A 26,622-nucleotide genomic window follows, 5' to 3' on the forward strand; every position below is an offset into this window, starting at 1 on the left:
TTATGTATAAAATAATATAATTTTCCCATTTATGAGCATGCAATATGGCTCATTAACTGCATTGTTTATACAGCCTTATTTTCTCATTTTCATCAAGAGTGTGAATAAATTTAGAGAACACTAAACACACACACTCACGCATATGCACGCCTGCACGCACACACACACAGACACGCATGCACGCACGCACGCACGCACACAGACACACACATACACGCACACATACACGCGTAGTCATACTGTTTTAGGTGAATAGTTCTGTTATATACGAAAAGCTCACCCTTGGTCTAGCAGGTTTTCTGTAGCTATCAAAGTGAAAGGAGTATTCGTGTTATAATTATTGCATGAAATGCACCAAATATATCCATGACTCCTGTGTAAAATGGATTACTGTGTAAAGTAGCTCCTGTGTGTTAGCTCTATTGTGTGTGTACAGTATCATTATGTTGGAAGTGCCAGTGAACATCTCTGCGTACGAAGTGTCAGGATATAAAAGTGTGCATGATATGTCAGTGTGCACGAGTGTGGATGATTTGTCAGTGTATATCCGCGTTTATGATGTGTCAGTGTGTATCAGTGTGTAAAACGTATCTGTGTGTATCTCCTTGTCCATCAACACTTTATGTGGAGGCTTATTTCAACTGTTACCATGGAAACTGAGCATGGTTAAAGTGAAGAGCAAACTCAAATGGAGAATCTCTCTCTGTGCCTATGTTCTCTCCTCCATCACCTTTTCCATTTCTCTCTCTGTTGCTCCTCTTTTTCTTGTCTCGTGTCCTTCATCTACTCCTCTCTTTGTTTCTCCTCCTCTTGTTCATATGCTAAGTTCGACTTTTTCCATGTTCCCTTCGCGCCACCCCCCACAATGCCCCCTCTCTCTTTTTCTCGCTCTCTCTCACTCTCTCTCTTCTTCTCTCTCACACTCTCTTGCTCTCTCTCCCTCTCTCTCTGCTTCTCTCTTTCTCTCACTCTCGCTCTCCTTCTCTCACTCTCTTGGTCCTCTCTCTCCTTCTCTCACCCTCTCTCTCTCCCTTTCCCTCTCTCTCTTACTCCATGGTTTTGCTTTTCTGTCCCTCCACCTCCATCTCTGCTCCCACCGACCTTCTGCATATATTTGTATGTACATGTTCCTCGATCTCTGCGTTCCCTTCCTCTCTCCCTCCCTCCCTCCCTCCATTGTTCTATCTCTCCTACTCCCTCCCTCACCCCCACTCTCTCGAGCTTTCCTTTAGAAAAGTGAGCAATTGACAATTAACATGTGGACCTGTAATTAGTGCTGACAAGGTTCCATTAATTAGTTCTCTCAAAGAAGCTTTTTTGTCATAGTCTCCATACCTCCCTTTCATCTTGCCAGTGTCTCCCCTTATTTCTCTGCGTGTTTATTGCAGCATTGCACTTTCCCCCCTTATCCTTATGCTCTGTTTTATCTTTCGCCTTTTTTCATTGCCCCATTCTGCTATATGTTTTAATCGCTCGCAGGAATATTTTATCTAAAACTAGTTTCTGTGTGTTTTCCACACACACATACACACACACACACGCACATACACACGCACGCACACGCACACACACACCCTCACGCATGGACCTACACACACACACACGCATGCACACAGGAACACACACGCACGCACACGCACACACACACACTCACGCATGCACCTACACACACACACACACGCATGCACACAGGAACACAAACACACACACACACTCACGCATGCACCTACACACACACACGCATGCACACAGGAACACAAACACACGCACACACACACACACACACACTCACGCATGCACCTACACACACACACACGCATGCACACAGGAACACACACACCCACACACACACAGATGCGGTCGCGCACCTCACATTTGATCTAGCAGGCTATGACTAACTATGGGAGCTGCTTCACTCCCTCTCTTCCCTCTCTTCTCCTTCCCTCCCTGCATCACCGTTAATGAAAAGAGCTATAAATAATAGCAGGCAATCTGCAGTCATTCAGAGGGGGCTGAGAGGGAGAGGGAGGTGTGCTGGGGGCAAGGGTCGTAACTGGGATAAGTGACATGAAGAGGGTATCAGCCCGTCCGTTGATCAGCCAGTCTGTATGTCACTCAGTAAGCCTCTTGGTGTCTGAATCAGTCTGTCAGTGTATCAGTCAGTCAGTGAAAATATATCATTCTACTTCCCCTCGTTGTTCCTCTCTCTCTCTCTCTCTCTCTCTCTCTCTTTCTCTCATTCACTCACTCTCATCCCTGGGGAAGGTTTATATCATAAATAATTAAAAACCATTGTCCCACTTTGGCATAAGTGTCATCAAATATTAGTCTGTGTACAAATGTATTCTGCTTCAGTCTATACCCTATTTGAACACATAATAAACAGCCCCTGTCTCTGTGTGTTAGTAAGGGAACATGCTGCATAAACTTTCCTCTCTGTCCCCCTCTCTAACCCCTGTGCTGCACTGTTCCCTCAAACTGACCCTGTTGGATTCAGTCAGCGCGTAAATGCTGTATTAAGTATCCTCTGTTGGTTCTCTCTCTATCTCCCCCTCTCTCTCTCTCTCTCTTTTCATTCAGGGATTGCATTTACACTCCTCCACCATGCCTGTCTGCCACCGCCTCCCCCCGTCTGCCCCTCTGGACCGGCGCCTCTCTCCCCTGCTCTCCCCTCCCGGAAACGGCTCCTCCCGCCACAGGACTCCTCCCTCCTTCTCTCTCTCCCTCTCTCTGTCGCTCCTCTGCCTGTCCCTGCTGCTCGTGCCCGTGTGCGAGTCCCGGAGGGGCGGCGGCGGGGGCGGTGGCGGGGGAGGTGGGCCCGGAGGAGGAGAAAGGGGCAGGGTGGCCATCATTCCGCCCCACTACCCGCCGGTGGCCGCGCCCCCGCCCCCGCCCCCGAAGCTCTCCCAAGGCCTGAGCATCGCCGTCATCCTGGTGGGGAACTCTAGCGAGGTGTCCCTGGTGGAGGGCCGGGAGAAGGAGGACTTCCTGTACATGCCGCTCCCGCCCAACGTGGAGCTGGTCACCATGAACGAGACCGACCCCAAGAGCATCATCACCCGCATCTGCGACCTCATGACCAAGCACTGGCTGCAGGGCGTGGTGTTTGGGGACGACACCGACCAGGAGGCCATCGCCCAGATCCTGGACTTCATCTCGGCCCAAACCCACATCCCCATCCTGGGCATCCGAGGAGGGTCCTCCATGATCATGGCCGCCAAGGTAGAGCGGGAATCTGTAAAGTGCCAGTGCTTCAGGGTGCTGATGCTTCACTTGTGCCTTATATGACAATGCACCAGATATAGGTATGAATATATGTATTTCTAGTTTTTTTGGAAGGAGAGGACATTTTTGAAGCATGGGCATATCTGTTTCATTCAGATGGTGTGTGTTATGGATGTTTTTGGGCTGCGTTTTGTGCCAAATTTTATCCTGGGCTTTGAGGGGAGGCCGACAGAATGACCTCTGATACTTTTTCCCACCTTGCCCCTTTTTACAAGAGAGAGAGAGAGAGAGAGAGAGGAAGAGGTGGCAGATATTCAGGTTTGGAATGTAAGAAAGATAAAACGTGAAAGAGAAGTTGGAGACAGCGCTGGCGCTGGTAGTGGGAGAGTGACAGCTGGAGATGTTATCAGTGAAAGACTCCAAGGAATAGGGCGATAAAGGGAATGAGATGAATTGGGAGAGCGGAAATAGAGAACAGAGTGGGAATGTCAGAGAATCTGAATGAAGATGACCTGGTATAACTAAAACGAGGGACTACAAGTCGATAATATTTCATCCTGCTTCGCTGTAGCTTAATGCTGACAAAAGCTAGCATCCAAGCAACCTACCGTTCGCCATGCCCTCCCCAGTAGTAAGAGTCTAGTCCAGACATTTTACAAGCAGATTTGAAAGTACACGATTATAGGCTTTATATATATATATATATATATATATATATATATATATATATATACATATATATAGTTTAAAAAAAAAGAAATCCACAGCATTGATGTCTTTGTCAGCTTCTACTTTTGAGCATCGAAGAGACAGTCAGCGGTGAAGGACAGGCCAGTGATGGACGCATTGTCCCGCCCAATGAAATCCACCGAAGCCCTCGGTGACCCGCCCCGTTCGTTTTGGCCTGCATCTGCAACACGCCGGCAGCTCCCGTCACCTTTAATGACCGCGAAACACTTAAAAATGCGACGCGGAAAAAGAAATCCACCAGAGAGCATACTCGAGTATTGGGAGATCCGATTAGGCCTCCGTCGGCGTTGCGTATCCTATTCTTCCTCATTTCAGAAATGCTTTCAGATGTTCTGGACCTCCCTTTTTTTGAACAAACTGTCCACCTCTTAGCGGGCAGAAATGCGCGCCGCTAACGATGGGACGGGAACGGGCCGGGGAACGTGGGAAATGGAACAAAATGGGATTAGGCGCGCCGCTTTGTTCTCCTTCGCCACGGACCGCCTCCCTGGGCGCCGCCGGTGGTTTGAATGCGGTACAAAAGTACTTTTACTGGTCACAAAATGTAATTACAAAAATTTTGTGAGACTTGGCTAATATTTTGCGGCACATGATATATTTTGTGGCACAAAATGCATTAGACAGCCATGAAATGCACTTCTTTGCTACTTGGCAAGCATTCTGTACACAAAATGGAGTTTTGTGGCCGCAAAGGGAAAAAAAAGAAGCTATTTGTTATGATTGGCTGGTGTAGTCATGTGATATAGACGGTTTGTTTTCAAGTTGTTCAGTTGTTCAATTAAGAAATGTCTGAGGAACTGTGGTAAGACTTACTCCTATGTCACAAAATACTCACAAAGTGTCAAAACAGTGCATTCTGTGGCCACAAAATGCATTCGTATCTGCCAAGTGTCATAAAAGCACATGCACTTTGTGCTACAAATGCTTGTAGTGTATAATTAATATGATTTTATTACAATCATTTGAAAATCATTTTGTCTTTCCTGCACAAATTGTCAAATGTGTTTTGCATTTCATAGATGAAATGCAAAGCACATTTCACATTTTGTGCACAAAATGTAAAACGTATTCAACATTTTTCCCCACAAAATGCAAAGCTTTTCTTGCACAAAATGCAACAAGTCGTTTTTTTTCGTTTTACGTTACAAAAAACATTTCATGGCACTACATGCCTTTAGTGCACAAAATCTGATGTCGCATTTGGTGCCCCATACAACTTGACTTTTAGTGTCCATCAAGCTGGAAAATTAGGACAAGTATCAAGCAGGAAATTTCCCCTTAATTTTATACTTAATAAAAACACTAAAAGAACGTGACTTGCTCATGCATAATGCATGCACTTCAATTGTGCCATAAAAAGCTGCCATTTGCTCTTTGCAAAGGAATGCCCTTTGAAAGCTGTGAGCCAAATGATCTTTTCACGGAAATCTCCTCTTACGGGTTTTCTTCGAACAAATTCTTTTGGGTTCAGAATTTTTTTGGGCAAGGAAACGTGGTTTTCCACACTTTGCATGTAAAAAGGCCAGTCTAGTAGAAAAGAAAAGGCCTTGGAAAGGGAGGGTAAGCAGGATGAATGCTGTAGCTTGATTATGGGAGCGTTGCAAAGACAAGATGGAGCAGACGTATGGAGCTGGAACACAGGAACACAGAGGCTCATAAAGAAAAGTGTGTGGGTGTGAAAGAGGAACAGGCGCTTCCTCAATGCATGTTTTTAACTTCTTTTTTTTTTCCTTGTTAAAATCACAGAGCGACATTTTGGAAATGGGAAATGAAGACAGATATAAGGAAAATGATTGAATGTGAAACAAATAAAATTTAAAAAGCGGGTTGTAAAAAAAAGGCTTGTGATAAAAAGGGGAAGTGGAATGAAAGACAGGATAGCAGGAGGCCTAAAGGTAAATGGGGGCACGTGTGAATTGGAATGTATGAGAGAAGGAAGAAAGAGGAAGTGATGAAACAAGGGCTAGCGAGAAAGAATGTTTCCCCCTATCTTTCATTTAATGATTACCTCTCTCATCCTCCTGTGCTCTCACCCCCCCCCTCTATTTCTCTCTCTCTCTCTCTCTTTTCTCTCTCACATACACACACGTACGGACACACACAAGACTCAGTGCTGCTGAGGCAGTTGGCATGGCAACCTCTTGCACATACATATCTCTATCTATATAAAGTAAGGCGGAGGGAGAGGGAAATATGTACTTCTGTGGGAAAATCGTGCGGCTGGAGAGAGAGAGAGAGAGAGAGAGAGAGAGAGAGGACTGAGAGGACCGGAAAGAACGAGGTTGATAAAGAGATGGAGGGAACAGGAGAAAGGACCAGATGAAGGGAAATGGACATGCAGGGAGATGGAGGGTGGTTGTCGTATCGCTTTTAACCAGAGTAGGAGATGAAAGGGAAAACAGTGGGATGGAGGTAGGACAGGGGGAGAGAGCTTGTCAGCGTTAATTGGCACGAGAGGTATGGATGACAACCGAAAGAGAGCGTGGAGTTCATGGCTGTAATGTAGAAAATGATAGAAGTCGGAGCAAGTGAGATGGAGGGAAAGCGAGGAAGAGATGGAGGATGAAAGAAGAGAGAGAGAGAAAGATTTTCTGTACATTCCGAGAGATGAGAGGAGGGAAACATTGCGTGTACCTTTTTTTTTGAGAGAACGTTTTGATCTGTGATAAAATTGTATGTCCTGTGAAAAATAGACTCGCAGTAGTCAGTCGGTACTCGGTTGTGTCTTTGTACGCGTGTACACCCATATATGCGCCTTCACGTGTGTGCCTGTCCGTGTGTGTGTGCGTGCGCGCGTGTGTATGTGGGCGCTTGCGTGCGTGTACGTAGGCGCGAGGTGACCTGTTTTACCTCTCACCTCCGCTACCGCACGTAGAGGAACAGCTAGGCGCGGCCTGCCGCCCGCCGTTTCGTCCGAATTGTTCGAGAAGGAGCGAAACAAGCCCGCCGTCCCACCGAAAGGCTCGACCCGAAGTGACGCTAACGCCACGCTAACGACAGACGCGCTGCAGCGAAGCGCTTCTGTGCTGTGCTGTGACCTGCAGTGGACATGTCTGTATGCCGCAATGCATCCTGGTCACAAAAACAGTTCTGCTCCATCGCCTTGAGACAAAAGTGACCGATCTGTCGCTGGGAGCGGCTTGCGGCGTCAGAAAATGGATGTGGGATGGAGTAATCTGGGACTAAGAGCAGGGGGCCGGCCCTAGGATTTTGGTGGCCCTTAAGAAAGTGTGTGGGGGGGGGGGGGGTGGCTGTTGGATTCTGTCTAGCGGGGGGGAAGGGGGTGGGGGGGATGGATTTGTTGCCTTTCCCTTTAAAATTTTTACTGCCAGTCCCGTGTTAGGGGATGAATAACGTAATTACGGAAATGACGTTATTTACCTTAGATAAACATTGGATCGTGTGGCCCCTCCCCCCTCGTGGTCGTGTGGCCCCCCCCCCAGCGGTTGTGGCCCTAAGCAACTGCATAGAGCGTTTATGCCACGGGCCGGCCCCGGCGCCGAGGGTGAACGGCGAGGAGGGTGAACGGCGTGGTGGACTCGCGTCTGAGACTAGCTGCCGTTGAGACAAACGCGGGAGGAGCCCAGTGCCCAGCCAATCAGTCACAGCTCTCCTGTGTCCGGAGGCTGGCAGCTTTTCATCGGTGTCATTTCAGATGGACACACTGTTGTGTTTTTCAGGGATGAAATCCAAACCCCCCCCCCCCCCCCCAAACCCCCGCCCCCCCGTCTCTGTGTCTCTGTCTGTTGCTTTCTCTTTTTCTCCCCCCGTCTCTGTGACTCTGTCTGTTGCTTTCTCTTTTTCTCTTTTTCTCCCTCCCTCCCCCCACTCCTCTCTCTCTCTCACTTTCTCGGGGGCGATGTTCTATCAGGCCCAGCAGTTGCTTGGTTTGTTGAATGTGGTTTTCTCTTTTCTTTTTTTTTTTTGGATAGCCTGGCTCCAAATGTACTCGTATTAAACTCACTTATATGACACAGAGTGCCACATTTAATAGTGCTCTGCCATTCAGCATTAGCGTCGGTGCTTTCTCTAATGCGTTATAGGTCTGCGCTAAATGATATGATAGTTAGAGTAAAGTCACTAAAAGGTCAGTTCCGACTGGTATCACCTCCCTTTCACTCTGTCTCTCTTTCTCCCTCCCTCCCTCTCTCTCTCTCTTTCTTTCTCTCTCTGAGCTAATAGTGTCACTAACCTTTTAGCCTTTCCTCTTTCCCTTCATACCTTTCAGTCCACTTCTCTCCTTGTTGTCCTGATTTAGAAAAGGCACCATTCAGTCCGCGTGTCCCCCTTTTGAGAGATGGTGAGAGAGAGAGAGAGAGAGAGAGAGAGACCTATATCTGTATGCCCTATTTTCCCCCAATCAGTCGCTCGCTGCCCATTTCACCTAATGCTCCCCAATAGACCATAAAAACAAGTCTCTTCGTCTGAAATACATCCAGTATTAGCCTTTCCTCTTCATTCTTCACTCTAAGTTTCCCCTCTACCTCTTTTCTGATAACTCCTCTTTACTGTTTTAAAAACGCACCCCCCCCCTCCCCCACCCCCACCCCCCCCAACCTTTCCCCCCTTCTACAGTATTGGTGGTGTGGAGAGAGTACACGGGTCAGCACTTGTCCAAACACCGTGCGGATGAAGCAGTCACACTCACAGATGTGCTGCACCCCCCCCACCCCCCTTATCAGAGCCACTTGTCACTGGGCCATTGCCTTAATCCATCATGTCCTGGCTCAAGTAAAGAGGCTATCAGCACCATCTTTGGCATGACTCTTTTGGGAATTGACCCAACAACCTGCCAGTGTCAGGGATTACACTTCAACCACAAGGCTACTTAACCAGCGCATCACTTCCTTTGCCTCAACCTGTCCCTGCCCAAACCACCCCCCCCCGCAGAGCTTTTTTTTATTATTAAACTCTTTTCTCAACCGACCCCCTCCTCCTTGATCTTCTTCTTTTTCATCTTCATCACCTCTTCTGCCCTTTATTGTTCTTCCATTTATCCCAGGTGGTTAATGTAATGTTTTTTTTGTCTTTCGCTTTGTTCCCTTTCTCTCCATCCCACCCTTCTCTCCTGCCCATGCTCATGTCTTCCCCCCAACTTTAGCTCTCCCTGTCCCTCCCCCCTTTCTCTGCCCCCCCCCAAGGAATCAGGAGTCAATTTAGAGCACAAGTAGTGTCCAGTCAATTAATGGTGCGCTAATTTACTGGTAGATACAATCGCTTAAGATCATGCATTTAGGCTTTTCTTTCTGTTGCATTTCGTTTGCAGAAGACCCTGTCAGCAGTGCACATTGGAGAAGGCACTGTGTCACGATGGCTTCCCTACCCTGCACCCTGTGTGGCATTTTCTTATTTAAGGATATCATTTAAAAACCGCCCTCCACCCTCAGTCCCACAGGGCTCTGTTCAGGCTTCTCTGCACCATAGACGCGATAAAGAACCTAGATGGGCTCAACCGTCTCTTTTTATGTTCTGTCTCCCTGCCCTGAGGGGACTCCCCTATCCCTGATACCTTCCTGTGCCCTCCCATGAGTACTGTGCCAGTCTCAGCTTATACACCCTATACAGATAGCCTGAGACACGCTAAGTATTGGGAATGTATTTCAAGTCTCTCTCTCTCTCTTACTCTCTTCTGCAAGAACACACACATACACACACACACACACACACGTGCATGGATGCTGGCGTACTACAAACACATATAAATTTGTGCACTGTGATGCGTTCAGACCAGGACAAGGGCCTTGTGTGGCAGTGGGTTCTTATTGATGGAAGCAGTCCTGACAGACAGCGGAAGCTCACCTGCACCTTACGCGTCAGGAAGCCATCTTTCCCCATGTTTCCTCTGCCTCCTGCCTATTCACCTTTGATAGCTTTTCTGATTATTATAAACAAACGCCCCTCCCCTGCTCTCCAGAATTAGCAGAAACAGAACCTTTCTCCTCCCTCCTTGTGTTAATAACTGCGAGCCTTTTTTTAACTACATGTAGAAGTTTTGTGCTGAAAATGTATCTGTTCAGTCTTATAGATAGCCCGGGCGTGCATCCGCGGTGAGGACACATATACCTGTCTCCTGTACTGGCTTTACTGGTCTTCAGGCTAGGGATGTCCACAGGAACATGGTGTACAGAGACACATACTGTGTCATATACATTGAAAGAGCAGAGGTGGACAATCCAGGTTCAGAAAGCAAAAGTCATCCCCAGCATTTTGTTCCAATTACCTGAATTTGCCAATTAGCACAATTCGTCAGCCAGGAGGTAGAACCAATTAGTGAAATCAGCTACTTGAGTTCATTTGTGGCGGAAACACATGGCAGGAATTTTACCTTCTGACCCCAGGACTTTCCACCTCTCTGAGAGAGTGTACATGTCTGTAAACGAGTCTGTGTGTGTGTGTGTGTGTGTCTACATGTGGTGAGGATGCGTATCAATTATGGGTAACTAGCAGAGTGACTACTTCACAGTGCTCCACAGTCCTGTACTAATTTAGACTATCCTAAAAACAACCACAGTCTATCTGCATATGAATGTCATTTGAAGGCTAACATCTTATTAATCATACATTGCTATAGTATGAAATGTAATCATATAAATTATGTTGCAGCATACAGTTAAACTGCCTGACTGCGCTTTATGGTAGATCAAAAGCTGAGAATGACATACATTTTTAATACATTTTTAACCTTTTGAATACATAGTGAAGAATATAACCCTCTCTAGAGTAAGCAAGGCCACTCTGTCATGATACTGAATAGAAATTAAATGCATTGTATTGGAGAAAACACACACAACACACACACACACATGTGCATGCATACACACACACACACACACAGATGACATAACTTTGTCTCATCTGTTGTTTTGACAAGCCCTCCTCTCCTTCCTTTGAATCATCCCTTCTTCACAGGCATTACACAATAGCCAGCCCCTCTACAGTATGAAAGGCGCTACAGTGCATTCTGGTCCATGCTAGAGTGCGCATGCAGCTTATCCAATACTGTGCCTACAGCACCAATGTCCCCGCAATGTCACTCATAACTAGAAAGTGCAATCTCAGGAGGTTTTCATGGTCCCCAGAAGAGGAAGAAAAAAAAGCACTGTGATATCTTGCTCAGCTCCAACATGTGAAAACGATTCCAGTTCAGTTCAAAACACAATGAACAAAAGGAACATGCGGATGAGTATTTTGATAGCCATTCAACAAAATTGTTGCTCATTGGATTCTGCTCATCCAATTGTGATAAATGAAACAGACATGAATGGCCTGTAATTACATGCTTGTAATTGGCCTCAGGTCTATAATGCTTGTCTATGTGCATATGTGTGTCTGCTTGTGTGTGTGTGTGTGTGTGTATGTATGTGTGTGTGGGCACACACGCGAATACGTGTGCATGTATGTGTGCCTGTGTATGTATGTGTGTGTTGGTGTCCATCACTGTGTGTGTAAGTATTTTGTATTTTTAAAAATTGTTCACACTAATGGCATCTTTTAGCAGGATTGTTTCAATGGAAACCACGTTGCCACGGAAACACAGACTGTCTCTTTGAATTAGATATTTCTCTCTCTGTCTCTCCCCCTCTCTTTCTATTTCACACTCTCCTAACCTGACAGCGCAACTGATGTCAATCAAGAAATGTAGAGATATCACTGAGAGATATGTGCAAGGAAAGGAATAAAGGAATTTAGGGATTAATTAATGCATTCGATGGGGGGGGTGGGGGGGGGGGGGGGGGGGGCGGCTGTATCTGTATGCTTTATTTTTCGCAATCAGAGAAGTCAGAGAACCTATTCCTAGTTTTGGAATAACGGAGGTTTGTTAGTACGGACAAGAGAAAGGAGCAGGTGACACCGAAAAGGGGAAGGAGAGAGAGAGAGAGATGAAAATGGAGATAAAAAGGGGGCAAAATCAAAGAGTAGTGTGATGCGGGGAGAGCGAAGGCAATAAGGAGAGATGACTGTGCTTCAGTTTTACCGGCAGGGTATTAAACTTTGCCTCCCTCACAGTTTGATCTATGCGACGGCGCCCTGCTCTCCCCTCTCCCTCCCTTTCTCTCCCTCTTCCTGACGGAGAGAGGAGGAGTGTGCACTTCCTCTGCCTGGGCAGAGGCAACGCACAGGCTAGCGGCCAGACTAAATAACGTGTACGGTGGGAACACAGTTTATTAAAACCGTCATGCTAATGATTTTCAGATGGAAAGTCAAAAGATCAGATTTTACCTCAATTTTTGCCCATCATCATTTATCATGTAAATTTACAAAGCTAATTACAAAAAAATAAATAAATGAATAAAAAATGAATTCAGTTTGCCGAAAAAAAAAAAAACCCTGTTTTGTCTGGCAGCTTTTCTGGCCTTGGTCAGCCCATCTCCATCTCATTTACACGGGCTGTGTTTTTCTCTGTTCTCCCCTGGCACTTCATTTCAGACCCGTGCTAATGGCTTGATTGGCATTGTTAATGTGACTGATGGCATTAATGTGACTGAGCGCTCCATGTTACTGTCGAACGCAAGACAATAACACCCCCCCCCCCCCACCACCACTCTCGCCCCACCCCCCCGAGCCAAAGCCCAGTATCATTGGTCGTAATTGCGAGGCTGTAATTGGTTCTGAACCCGAGGGCTGCGGGTTCAAATCCTACAACGGGCAGAACACGTCTGTCTTGTCCTTGCGCGAGGTCCCTGTTACCTCGAATGCTCCTGTAATAATTCTGCTGTCTGGGTGCAGCCCTCCTTACACCACGGTTTAAATCTGCCATTTGAAGTGGCACTTTTTTTTTTTCGTTTTTTTTTTTTCAAAAATCCCACTCCATCACCAGAGTCACAGAGTGCCTGTACTCTGCTACCCTTGAGGCAACGCGTGACGATTTCCATTGACGGCACCAGGATGAGAATACAGGGAAGATGTGACTGGATCACGCAGACAGTGCCTGGATGTGCGCACATCGCTGCCAGGGTGGAATTAAGATGGTGTGATTAGTTATTGCATTGGAATGGTTGGTGGTGTAGTATAACGGTAAGGGAACTGGCTTGTAACTCAGAGGTTATTGGTTTGACTCTTAGCAGGGCGCTGCAGTTGCACCCTTGAGCAAGGTACTTAACCTTTATTACCTCAATAAAATATCCGACTACATAAATGGATTCCATGTAAAGATTTAATCTGTGTTGCTCTGGACAGATTGCTCTGGATAAGAGCATTTGCTAGATGCTGAAATCTGGCGGAGTGGAAAATATTATTTCTAACATGTAATGCTTGAAAGACACGTGTAATACGTTGTGTGCTAACTGGCCTTTTGCCAGGATTTAACTGCACGGAATTAACTGGCGAGTACAAATCAGTTGTTAAAATTCAATCCATTGTTCCGGTCTGCGATGCCCCTTTGGAGCACTGGTGAAGTGAAATGGGGCACTCTGTGTGGTTAGAGCTTCTTGATTTAGGGCTTTGAATGAGCGGTAGCATTGGCATGGTCAGGGCAGTTCCACAACCCTCATGGGACACCGGAAACCGTTGCTATGGAAGGAATTGATTGAGCATATGATGTGACAGCGGCTTTCCAAGGAATTCAGAGCGTTGACAGCAGACAGTTTGTTTGTACCTATATGGGTAGTATTGCAGTGATGCTATAGCCTTCATTCTGGCCAATGCCCTGTCCTGTGCCAATCCACGGCATATGCACTGGCTGTGACTGCTATGCTATCCTTTACTTTCTCTGTCTCCGGTTTCACATTGTCTCAGCCTGGACGCGCTGTACACAACCTCTGCAACAGTTTAGCTCGCAAGGACATTCCACATTTTAGTCTTTAAACCATTTAAAAAGTGTTATCTGGAATAAGGTGTCCAAAAAAAATAAAATAAATAATAATAAATACATTAAAAAAAAAAAGGGAAGCATTGACTCCAGGCTTTAAAATGATCTAATGCTCAAAGAGAGAGCATGTAACAGGGAGTGTATTCTCTCTGTGGTGAATGGCGCTGGACAAGGCTGACCGCCAAGCAGACATGCGGCGGCGGCGGCGGCGTAATTAAAGCCAGTGTCCCTGTTTCGCTCCGCGGTGGCTTATTTGAGAGGAGCCCGCGCCTCCTCCTCCTCCTCCTCCCTCCGTTTCTCGCGCCTGCCCCTCGGGGTGCGACACAGGCACACGCAGAGCAGCCTGTGTCGAGGCTTGGATCTCCTGTCCTAGGGGAGCGCTCCACGGAGTCCGCTGTTCCAGATTCATTAACGAAATTAATATGCTCGCGCTGGCGCTGGCGCTGTAGCCGTTTGGAATAGGATCTTTATTTTTTTTTCCCGCCCGTTGAATCGTTCCTTGCTCCGCTCCTAGTCTTACTGTGCAGCTCAGATGTGGATGTTGCGCATGTCTTTCCAACCAGCCTGTTAAGAGCTATGTTAAAATTCAGAGCTGATAGACACATCGGGGTAATCTTAGGTTAGATCTATGACAGAAGCTGCTTTTGATTTCACTAAAGGCTCTGAATTGTCAGGTTCATAGTGCAGAACTTCACATTGTTCCAGCGTTTAAATGCTGCCCAGCTAGAACTGTGCCAGGTCCAGAACTAACAGGCAGTCAGTGGCGGTTGGCCGCATAAGGTTCACGTGTGTTACCGGTGTGTGATGTAACGTGTGTATACTGTACATATGCTGTGTGAGAGAGTGTGTGTGTGTGTGTGTGCATGTGTGTGTGTTGAATATAAATACACAGAGATAAGAGCCACTCAGTATACAGCATACTGCACACAGTATCTTGTAACCTAGGCTTCCTTGCTGTAATATACTGTTAGCATCAGTTCATTTATTCCAGTGTGTCACGGTTCTGCCATCATATGTGTATTTATTATGGTGTACCTGTATGTCAGACCATAGTATAAATGTGTAGTTGTCTTTTTGTTTTTCCTCTCTGGGATTCCTCTGTTTTGCATCATATAAATATCTGTGCTTTAATTGTTCATATTGTATGTCATTGATTATGCTCAGGATGTACTGAATTAAAAATAAAATATTTTAAAAGGGGATACATCATTAGAGTGTCTTTGTAGTGGTGTGTTACACAATGTGTGTGTGTGTGTATGTGTGTATGTCTGTGTTTCTTTCACTCTGCATTTGTGGATGTCATCGTGTGTATGCCAAGTTCTGTGGAGCTGTCTGTTCAGGGGTTGGTACATTTGTAGGGATTCATTTATGTATGGTCAAACCTCTCCATGTTGCAGCTGAACAGAAAAGAATGTACAAGTTGGTATGTGTGTGTGCTTGGGTGTGTGCATGAGTGAGTGCGAGAGCAGTGTGTAACTGGTATTTTTAGAAATGCAGGGACATTGATTTACTTTAATCCAAACTTTAGTGCAGTACATCGTAAAGATAGCATATAAGGAGAGAGCAGACAGAGAGCAGAAGGCATGAAACAGAGCTGGAAACAAGATGGGATGGAGATGAGAGGGAGACCTATAAGATCTTTTTTCATTGTGTTGCCTCGCTGAATACAAATGTTAAAAATTACTGCAAGGTTGAAGAATTTGGTTAATTACAACGAGCTAAGTATTACAAATGATCAGCCTTGGTACAAAACACTCTCCAGAATTTGTCCTTGAGGGTACTATACCTGGACCAACCACTGTTTGCACAAAGCTAACTTTTGAGCAAATGGCACTTGTAGTGAGCTTGAAAGACATAATTACTGGCATTGAGGTTGTATAAGGATGATTGCTTATGGATACTTTTATGGGCATGTGATTGTTATTTTAATCTGAGTACTGGAGAAATTCAACAAGAAGCAACAGTTGAAAAAAAAAAAATCAATTCAAATTTTCCTCCCAAAACTTTCCTCCAGTAAGAAAGGTTGGAGTGGTTGACACACTTTAGAAATGTGCAGGACAACATTGACTAGGGGAGGACAGTCCATCGAGTGGAAGAAAATAGGCCCTGGCAGTGCTGGACACCAGCTGCATTTTCATCATCGCACGCAACGGGGAAATAGAACCATTCTCACCCTGACTGATTTTATTGACGTCTCGCACGCCTATTGTGCGTTTGATTGATCACGGGCAGATCCAGATGGAACAGCACTGGGAGAGGTATCTGTGTTCACAGAGCTCCTGCAAATGGGCCAGTGAGGGACCACGCGAGCCGCTCGCAAAACTCCAGCCGTTTTCTGATTGATTGATTCGAAAAGATGAAGATGAGCTGAATGACTATTCTTGCTATTGGATGGACGTGGGGCGGAGGGGTGGGGGTGGGGGGGGTGGGGGGCACATAAATGGCATGTTAGATGGGCCTTGCTCTTATTCCAAAGCATAAACCCAAAGCATAAGCCTAAACTATTAGCCCTCTTTTACTTCCACAATCAATAAAGGTTTGCCTTGGATCCCGCTGAGCAATATTCAACAGCTTACGTAAGATGCAATGTCAGATATTGTGCATTATGCCCTGTGAATATTTAAGTTGCACAAAAGAACAGCAAGCGGTTACTTACCTCTTTCTTTTTATGTGTTTGCGTGTCTGTGTGTGCGTGTGTTCGTGTGTGTGTGTGTGTGTGTGTGCGTGTGTGAGCTCGCCGACACACAAGTTGGTGCAAATACTCCCGAATACTTCCTGATGGTTTGTGAAGGAGCAGGGCAATTCATATTTGCACATTTTTTTGCATTTCAAAGCTTAACCAACGCTGAAGAATTCCTGTCGTGCGAAAGAAATAGAAAAAGTTATAAAGGGAGACGCAGGGAGGGCTCAGATATATTCCGCGGTCTTCCATAAGTGCAAAGAGGCAAGCCTGATAGAACTTTATAATGAAAACCGAGAGCAGTATTTATGGGACTGTTAGAGCATTAAAAAACAATTAATCACCTACGAGAAGTCTCTCAGAGCACTCTACTCCGGCACTGGCTCTGACTCCGCCATTTGAAAATCATTAACAGAACTCGGAAGGAGCTTCTGCGTGTGGAAAAATACATAATGGTGTAATGTCTGTTCCATTAATTTCTGTTTGATGTAGAAAAGGGATGGGGGAGTGTTAGCCTATTGTCTTGAAGCTGTTGCATGGTGTTATGCTTTCGTAGTTCTTGTACCATGCCAATGAAGCAGATTTGGATTTGAATTGAGTGGAATTAAGGGAGATGAATAAAGAGAACACGGGAATGATGGTCCATGGGGAGGGAGAGAAGAGAGGAAGACACACTTATCTATGCACACACACACACACTCAAACACATGCACGCACACACACATTCACACTCAAACACACACACACACACACACACAGCTACTCAAAAACACACCTTGTAACATAGTGTCATTCAATTGTGAGGAACGTTGTAAGGATTTGGAGTCAGCCCTATTCCTTCTTTCTCCACCTGTTTAATGGAAAACAGATCTTATTAGCCATGTCTTAATGTTTAATATTTGGTATCAGTTAATTAAATCCACAGCTGAGAGGGTGTCTCTGAATGGCCCTTAGCTCTAGAGCTAGATCCAGAGTTTTGATATGTAATGGTGATTGACTGGATCTCTGCTGTGCCGATCTAATATTTAGGAAATAGTGGAGTTTTCAAGGGACACCTCCTTAAACTATGAAGATTCAGGATTATTAAATTGTCCCCATAGATAAAGAGAATATGTTTGAAAAACAGGATGACAATTGGCATTTATTTACAAAATGTGTTATGTCTATCTGATCGGTTTTTTTGGAGAGAAATTTGTTGAAGCGAATCGCTTTTTCATATTAAGAGAAAAATAAGTTGGGTATCCAGTTAGAAATCTTAGTTTCTCAGTCTAGTCTAGAATCAGTGGTGTTGACCATTGCCAGGAGTACTCCGAAGGTTAGCATGATTGGTCACTGTGTCACCCAGAGAGGGAGGGCTTGGGTCCATAGCATGCGCCCCAATTCATCTCACAAGACCAGGCCAAAACCTAGCATATGGCTGGACCTAACACACTTCATCCGGCTGAGCTGACCAATGGTGTAACTTCATAACTCGGCCAACCAGTGATGTAACTTCATCACTCAGTCACTCAGTCACAGACATTCGGGTTTGTAGGGCTGGCCCCGCTGTTGCGGCCCAGCCAACAATACAGAGTCCTCTGCCTGTTTGGGCACTAGCTGTATAACAGATGGACACGGTATTCTGCGGCAATCCTACTTGATGAAAGATGTTACACTGATAAGGGAAATTAATGATGGAAAAAAAAACATTTTAAAATAAAGACAACATGCCTAAACCTGTCACAAGTCATTCTAGTCGTCAATGCAACGCGTCACACGAGCGGAACGCAACATCCCAGATTTAGATTTGGGCCGGAGGTCTCCTCTGATGGCCCTCCACCCGGGCTGCGCGGCTGTGCGTGTTGGGGCGTGCCGGCGGCTGAGCGAGAAGGGCAGGGTGCTGGGGGCTAGCGGGGGAGGGGTCCTGCTGAGGTTCAGAGAGAGATCTCAGGGAAGATCTCAGGTTTCAGATTAACGTGACGTGACCCAGCATGAAGCACGCCCTGAGCATCACACCCCCCAGCCACACCGCTCAGGGTGAGGTCCGGACGTGGGGATCGTAAAAAGGAAAAGACAGCTCAAAGTGGGAAAAGGTCACATCTTAAATCGGATCATGTCTGGGATCGGATTAGCTAATAGTCTTAATCAAGATGGAGATTTTTTTTTTTGGAGAAAACAACAAACAAAAAAACCCTGTGTGCTTAAAGGGTGTGAAACATGATGCTGAATGCTGAGCAGATGGGAGGGGGCAGAAGATACAGAATGTAAATGTTTGGATTTGGAGCCCAGATATGTACTTTTGGATTTTAAAAAGAACAGATTACTTTCAGGGGTTAGGTACCTTTACATCTTCCATTATTTTATCCATCTGCATGCGCGTATTTTATCTCTGACTGTGTCATGTCAGTGGAAAAGGTTACATCTTCATTTGAAACATGTCTGGAATGGGATTAGCAAACAGACTTAATCAAGACAGGAATTTTTCATATTACGCTTAGAAAAGACAGGAAAAATTAGGTAGTGCATATATGAGGTGAGGATTGAAAAAGGGTAACTAATATTCGGTGTTTGATACCACACACGATAAGGCATCATTTCCTTGAGAAATATAAAAGTTCAAATCTGAGAGGCAGATAAAGAGGTTCAGAGAGAGAGGGGAGAATGCTGTGTCTGAGCATTTTCAATATGTGCCTCTCTGCTCTGTAAATCTCCTTCTCCTCCTGGTTTGTGTGAATTGCTGTGTATTTTGAAATATGTTTATGTTGTCTTAGCAACGAGTGTAGCTATTTTCACATTCTTAATTGTTGATTCAATGTGGTGTGCATGTGTGCGTGTGCATTAGTGTGTGTGTGTCTTCCTGGGAGATACTAGTTTTCTCTGTCTTTCCAAGCGATAGCACAGCTGTTCCCTCCTGCCTGCTATCCACCCCAGCCCCCTCCTCTCTCTCTCTCTCTCTCTCTCTCTCTCTTTTTCCATTTCTTTCAATTTCCAAAAAGCCTCTACATTTAAAGGTTTACTCAGAGATTTATTTCTCTACAGACCTTCTGAACACATCACATTTTAGACAAGCTTCAATGACATTAGAATAAATGTTCGATGTTCAATGAATGAATCCACTTAGGGTGGTTACTTAATGTACTTACATATTACTCTCACTCTACAACAGGCCATCTATTAAAAAAATAAAAATAAAAATCAATCCCAATTTAAAAGATTTTTATAAAAAGCAACATCTATAACTTTTTGTATTGCAAACTATTTGATTTCCCCTATTGTCACACATGTCTGATCAATGCATTTATTATTAGGATGGCATATATGTATGTGTGCTGTCGATGCTTGCGTGGGTTGGAATGACCGTGCACAGTTTGTTTGTCCATCTCTGCGTATTTGTCACGTGTGAGCATGCGTGCGTGAGTACACGTGTGTGTGTTTTGTGCGTAGATGAAACCATGTCTTGCCGTTGTATTTAAGGGAGTCAGATGTTAGCCACAGGACTGTGCGTTTGAGGCCTGTGTATTCTGCTGCTGTGGGAGTGCATCTGTATCTGTTTGAACAGCGCCCCCCTCTTCTCCTCTCTGGGCAGGAAGGTCAGCAGCTGCAGTTTTACTGCCTCCACTCGGCCAATCGGCCGAAGCTAAGCTAAGTCTAGTTAGCGCACGGCTGACGCACCCTGTGGCCAAACCCGGGTGTGGGGGTCATCGCAGGTCGGAGGGGCGGTGAGGGGCGGTGTCTTCCCTCAATACGGAGAAGAAAGGCGAGCGGGGAAAAAATCGCTGCATTTCATATTAATCGAACGCCCTGTCTCCCGTTAATTGCCAGAGGCCCCGCGGCACTTATGCCTCAGTGTCCTGGCTATATCGGTCTAGACATAAAATCAACCCCCGGTTGCGCTGGCCAGATGAACCACCCTGTTTCCCACAACAGACGATGTGTGAAGGGGCGAGCGTTCTAGAACAATATGGCTGCTGTGCCTGACCCAGATACAGGCGGCGGTGTCCATTGGCGGTAATCGTAGCTAGTCTTGACCCACACTCCAGCGGACCCTCATCACAAAGCCCCTTGAGATCCGTTGAACATGCTATATAAATGCAATCCCTTATGTAGGCTCGACTCTATGCCCAGGCCACAATCATTGAGCCTGTATTAAGTCACGAGCTTCTTTGCATTCTGAGAGTTCCGAAGGTATAAAAAGACAAACGGCTGAATCCTGTGCTGGTCCTCCGGGACTTTCTGAACCCCTAAATCATTAAAAGTTGGGCCCTGAAACATGATAAAGCAAATGGGCAGCCAGTGATTACTTTTGCTGTAAAAAAAAAGTCATTACTACTGATATTATGCTTAGAATTAAATACCCACTCTGTGGATCTCCGGCAAAGTGTAACTATACTGAACGACCGGACTGGACTCCACAGTACATTAACACTGCCCTTACAGAGAGGGAGGCAGAATCGGGGGAATTCAATTATATCCATATCTGGGCAGTAAATTTAGCAGAATAAATGGGATAGAGTGAGAGTGAGAGAACAGGGTGGAGGGAGGAAGGGAGGGAGGGAGAGTGTCATGTGAGGGGTAAGAAGGGGACAGAGGGGTGGGAATTGCTAAAAAAAAAAAAAAAGAGAGAAAGAGAGGGAGAGAAAGCACCAGAAAAGGACAAGGCAGCATAGTAGTGGTGGGCTGGAAAGGAGATGAATTAGGAATGTGGGAATGAATAAGGAAACAGAAGGAAAGAGTGCTGTTAGAGAAGGGTACGTAAATGGGCAGGGGGGTTAGGGTAGGGGGAGAAACCAACTGCTACAATGTGTATGGTTTAACACTGTCCTTACTGTGACTGCATGTGTGTGAGAGAGAGAGAGTGAGCGAGAAAGAGAGAGTGTGAGAGAAATATATGCTGGTCAAATGTGGAGGTGTCTGTGTTCTGTATTGAGTGGTTGTACTTGGCTGCACATATGTTAGAACCCCACCCCCATTCCCTTGACGGTGGTATAATCTTATAAACAGAGTGAAGGTAACGGATCAGCCCATCTCCCTCCCAATGGGAAGGGGAAAGGGGAGGCTTTGATGTTGAGTGGAGCATGTAGTCTTGCACCGAAGAGTTCAGCATGCTGCATGAATGGCACGCATGACCAATTTCACACACTATCGCACAATTTTACACACAGAGCATCTGCATTGCATGCCTTGTGTGCAAGAACACACACACACACACACACACACACACAATCACAGACCACGTGCCAAAGATGTGCCAGCATTGGGTTCTCTCAATAAATTATGCCAGTGAAAAGCAGTAGACTTTGGCCCAGTAATATTGCGTAAAAAGCTGGTTTTCCAGTTCAGATGCTCAGTGTGTGTATGGAAGTTTGACCTCCCAGCTTCAACCACCGTTTTAATCACCCGCTTTTCCGCTCTCTATTTCAGGACGATCATTCCATGTTCTTCCAGTTTGGACCCTCCATCGAGCAGCAAGCCTCGGTCATGTTGAACATCATGGAGGAGTATGACTGGTACATATTTTCCATCGTCACCACCTACTATCCCGGTTATCAGGACTTTGTCAACAAGGTAACCGAAACAGCAGGCAAAACGTTTTTACGCGTTTGCTAAACACTGCATGGCACAGTGAAAGCACGTTACATTACATTACATTACATTTATTTGGCATTATCCAAAGTGACGTATTGTGCATTTTATGGTCATGGACAACTACAGTACACAGGTTCAGTTCGATACAATGCTTATTTTGTACAGCTATTTCTAGCCAAGAACACAGTTTAGTTCACACAGTGAACACTATTCTGACCTAACCTCTGCAAAGCCAACTAGGCAAAAGAACAAGCTACAGTATTAGGACAAATACAAATTACCAAAAAGTGCTGGGATGGGGGAACATGTAACGAGTGTCATGAAATGGGGGGGGGGGACAAATGCACAAATGATGAGAAAGGCCTTGATGCTAATGCTTGGGCTAACAACCGAAAACTCAGGGCTTCCATGCAGGCAACACCTAAGCAGTTTCAAATGAGTCCTACAGGCCACCCAGAATATTCAAACGCTGAAAACGGAATCTTTTTTCTCGAGGGCAGCGAGTACTTGCATGATGAGTAAATGGCATTCCTATCATTCATTCGGGACATTCAGATGTTTTGCGTTTCTGGGTTTTATGAGGGAGTAGTGAATTGATTTGTGGAACTGTAAATGTGTGTAAACTGGACTCAATTAATGCTCATTGTTTGTGGAAAGCGTGGTCTATTCACTTTCAGTTTCTGTGAGGTTTGGTACATTTACACTGTGTGTGTGTGTACGTGTGTGTGTGTGTGTGCATTGCATGTGTGTGTGTGCATGTGTGTGTGCGCATTGCATGTGTATGTGCGTGTGTGTGCATCCGTGTGTGTGTGTATGTGCATTGCGTGTACATGTGTGTGTGCATGTACGTGTGTGTTTGTGCATTGTGTGTGTGTGTGTGCGTGCGTGTGCGTGTGTGTGTGTGTATGTGCACGTGTGTATGCGCGTGTGTATGTGTGCCACAGATCCGCAGCACCATAGAGAACAGCTTCGTGGGCTGGGAGCTGGAGGAGGTGCTGCTGCTGGACATGTCGGTGGACGACGGCGACTCCAAGATCCAGAACCAGCTGAAGAAGCTGCAGAGCCCGGTCATGATGCTGTACTGCACCAAGGAAGAGGCCACCACCATCTTCCAGGTGGCCCACTCGGTGGGGCTCACCGGCTACGGCTACACCTGGATCGTCCCCTCGCTGGCGGCCGGGGACGCCGACAACGTGCCCGCGGAGTTCCCCACAGGTACGGACAACCTGGGGGGCCAGCGGGGGGCCCCCTAGAGACCCCAACCGAGTCGCTGGCGCCGCCGCCCCGAGTCCTGCTGTTGGGTTCTGTCGGATGCAGGGTGGAGCGTTCGCACGCCAGCAATCTGGAAGCGTGAGTCTGAATCACTTCGTGACGATGACTCACGAGCCCCTTTGGAGAGACATGAACGCGCGAGAAAAGGTTCGGGAAGGCACTTCGGGGGCCCGACTTATTTCGCATTTAATCCGCTGGTTTTGGCGTATCTTCACACTCGCAGAAGTATTAGCACCTCATAGATAGTGTATTATTGCTTTATGTTTTTTGAGGAAATATTGCAACACGGAATCCGGCAGCGGAATCCTCAAGGATGCAAGTCGCAAAATAGCCGGGAAACCGTTCAGCCTTCGGCTTTGTAACGAATCGTATTAAAAAACACGTCAGTCAGGACAGTGCTGTCCTCTCGGTGACACTGGGAAGCGTTGTTCCGTGTTAAGCCGGCTCCGTGCGCTGGGCAGGTGGTCTGGACAGGTGTTGTTCTGAGCCCAGCCAAAGCCGCGTACTGCGCGGTCAAAGCAAGTCAAGCCTGTGGTCTACACCAGTGTTTCTCAGCTCTGGTCCTGGGGACCCACTGCCCTGCATGTTTTAGATGTCTCCCTGCCCCAACAACGCACCTGATTCAAATGAACGGGTCGATATCAAGCCTGATAACGACCCGTTCATTTGAATCAGGTGTGTTGGAGCAGGGAGACATCTAAAACATGCAGGTCAGTGGGTCCCCAGGACCAGGGTTGAGAAACACTGGTCTACACTTTGCTCACGATCTGTCCGCTAGAGGAGAGCGAGCAGCTTCTCGCCGTGCGGCCCTTCCCTCCCTCATCTCTCTCTCCATCGCTCCCTCGCTCTTTCACGCTCAGGCCTCATCTCCGTGTCGTACGACGAGTGGGACTACGGCCTGGAGGCTCGGGTCCGCGACGCGGTGGCCGTCATCGCCATGGCGACCTCCACCATGATGCTGGACCGCGGGCCGCACACCCTCCTGAAGTCGGAGTGCCACGGGGCCCCCGACAAGAAAGGCCCGAGCGCCGGGAACCCAAACGAAGTGCTCAGGTGAGGCGCCGTTGGTTCTGATCGCTGTGTTGGGGGGCCGAGGTGTGCGACGCCACTCACTCGAAAAGTTTTCTGAAGTTCCTGGACAAAAAAAATAAATGCTACAAAAATGGCCATGGCTATCGTTCACCATCATCATCATCATCATCATCATCATCATCATCGTCATCACCATCATCATTATCATAATCATCACCACCACCACCATTATCATCATCTCCACTATCATCATCACCATCATCATTGTCATCCTCATCCTCATCATCATCGTCATCGTCGTGTTTGTAGTGTATAAACAGAGCATGTGATCATATCTGAGTTTCTTCCTTTAGTTGGGTACAGTTAAACTCTTCAGTCATACATTTTACGGCTTTAATATTATTTAATGTGCGTGTTTGTTCGTAGTGATAAATCTTTGGATGCTTCCGGGCTTTAGGCTTTTGGGTGTCTTCTTTTATAATAATTTTCTCTGTTATTAGCACTCCTCTTGTAGATTTTTCTGTCTCTAGGCAATGTTTAAAGGATTTTGAGCAGTTTCACTTCATTCAATGGAAGCTCTTAAAGCTCTTTCACACTATCATACACAATGGTATGCTGTTGGGTTATTCATATTTTAGCCGGGGATTGAGCTGCTGCTTTTCACATTTTCGAAACAGGAGAGCAGCACAGCACGCGCACATTACGAAGGCACGAGTGTAGCAGTGTCTCATTCCACTTTAATTTTTCTTTGTCCCTCTGAGTTTGAGTGCAGTGCAAGACAGAGTGAAGAACGCATTCAATTTTAAATGCAATCTGTGAATATTCTCTGGGTAAATTGTTGTCATTACTGTTGATGCATTAATGTATGTCCCAGATGAAAGGAGATCAATACCCTTGGCTTATATTTATTGGACTGCAGCGTACAACGGTCTTGTTTTTGGCCAGTGGTGGTTGGTGAGCTGCAAAGAGGAGAAACAGGGGGGTGTACTTATACTGCACAACCATCCTTATCCTACTTCTGAACATTTTACACAATTGGCGAGGATAACAATGAATACAAGGCAAACATGGGTTGCCGCAAAACACTCGAAGTGCCACAATCACTACGGCTGCAACGTTCGGCAGAAGGGAATAAAAATGAAACCTTTGCAGAGGTGTAATCTTAACATAAGGCAGGCGGAAAATGATCTGAAATAGCTTCAGGTTTAAAGTTAGATGCTCTGCATCGCCTGTTTCTTGCCCACAGATCGCCACTGGCTTAATCCATGCTGTATTTCCATTATTTTGATGTTAGAAGTGCATGGAAGAATAGCTGTTATGCTTGCGGTAGGCTCTGTTATTCAAAAAAAAAAAAAAAAGGGATGTGTGAATTACTTGTGAAAGGTAGCTCTTCATATGCTGGTAAGCCTATTTGTACTCATTTAGGCAATGATTATCCCTGTGGGGCCAACAGCTGTATTTATTTATTTATTTTTTTTGCCCTTGAAGAAAAGTTGTGCTTTCAGGGTAACAGAAACCTTTTAGGTAATGTATTTTGAAATTCACATCCGGGCCATCTGAAATAATGTGGTTAGTTAAAGGAAGGAGCCATCTTTATAGATAAAGCTCAAATGGTGCCACATGATTGCTCTAAACTGACCTTTGGTTCCACACCATTAATCTCTGAAAAATATGAAATTATTACAATGTTTAAAAATAAAATAAACATTTTTGCCTGCGTGTGATATTTGTACAGATTATGCAAATTTGACGGTGGATTAGGCAGGTAATCAGACATAAATTAAATAGATTTGTTAATTATTAATTATTGATTATTAAAATCAGACATATTAAAAATCAATCAGGCAATACAGAGGAAGCTTGTCGTTAGAATAATCAGACCCTATGTCATGACACTGTTCCTTTGAGCGAAAAATATTCTGTGAAATCCAGTTTACTTCGCCGGTTGTTGTTTTAATTATTAATTAGAATGCTTTATTTGTGCTAATATGAACACGGCAAGCGAAATGCACTGAAAGTTTATAACAGTGCGTGCACACTGAGGATAGAGAGTCCCAGATGCTTCCTTTACACAGCGATACGTGACTATTTTTGGATGTAGCTCTGTAGAAAATGGCAGAATGCAGGCAGACCTAGTGATTCACTGAGCCACGGCTTCTGGTGGTTCGGGCTGTTCCATCTTATTTCGGTGATGTTCTGCTCAGGGTCCAAAAAAAAAAAAAAAAAAAAAAAATATATATATATATATATATATATATATATATATATATATATACAATCCCAATTTTTA

At 45.7% G+C, this 26,622-nt stretch overlaps 1 protein-coding gene across 3 annotated transcripts in view; it reads left to right on the top strand.

Annotated features, from left to right (window-relative positions):
- grin2bb (glutamate receptor, ionotropic, N-methyl D-aspartate 2B, genome duplicate b) overlaps nt 1-26,622 on the top strand; it is a 63,102-nt gene that overhangs the window by 13,928 nt on the left and 22,552 nt on the right. For all 3 annotated transcript variants that reach the window (XM_035406358.1, XM_035406355.1, XM_035406356.1), the window contains exons 3-6: nt 2,581-3,222; nt 21,864-22,007; nt 22,973-23,243; nt 24,161-24,353. In XM_035406358.1, the coding sequence (XP_035262249.1) occupies nt 2,581-3,222; nt 21,864-22,007; nt 22,973-23,243; nt 24,161-24,353 (1,250 nt within the window). The remainder of the gene's footprint in view (nt 1-2,580; nt 3,223-21,863; nt 22,008-22,972; nt 23,244-24,160; nt 24,354-26,622) is intronic.

The sequence above is a fragment of the Anguilla anguilla genome, chromosome 2, assembly GCF_013347855.1.
Source record: "Anguilla anguilla isolate fAngAng1 chromosome 2, fAngAng1.pri, whole genome shotgun sequence".
Taxonomy (NCBI): domain Eukaryota; kingdom Metazoa; phylum Chordata; class Actinopteri; order Anguilliformes; family Anguillidae; genus Anguilla; species Anguilla anguilla.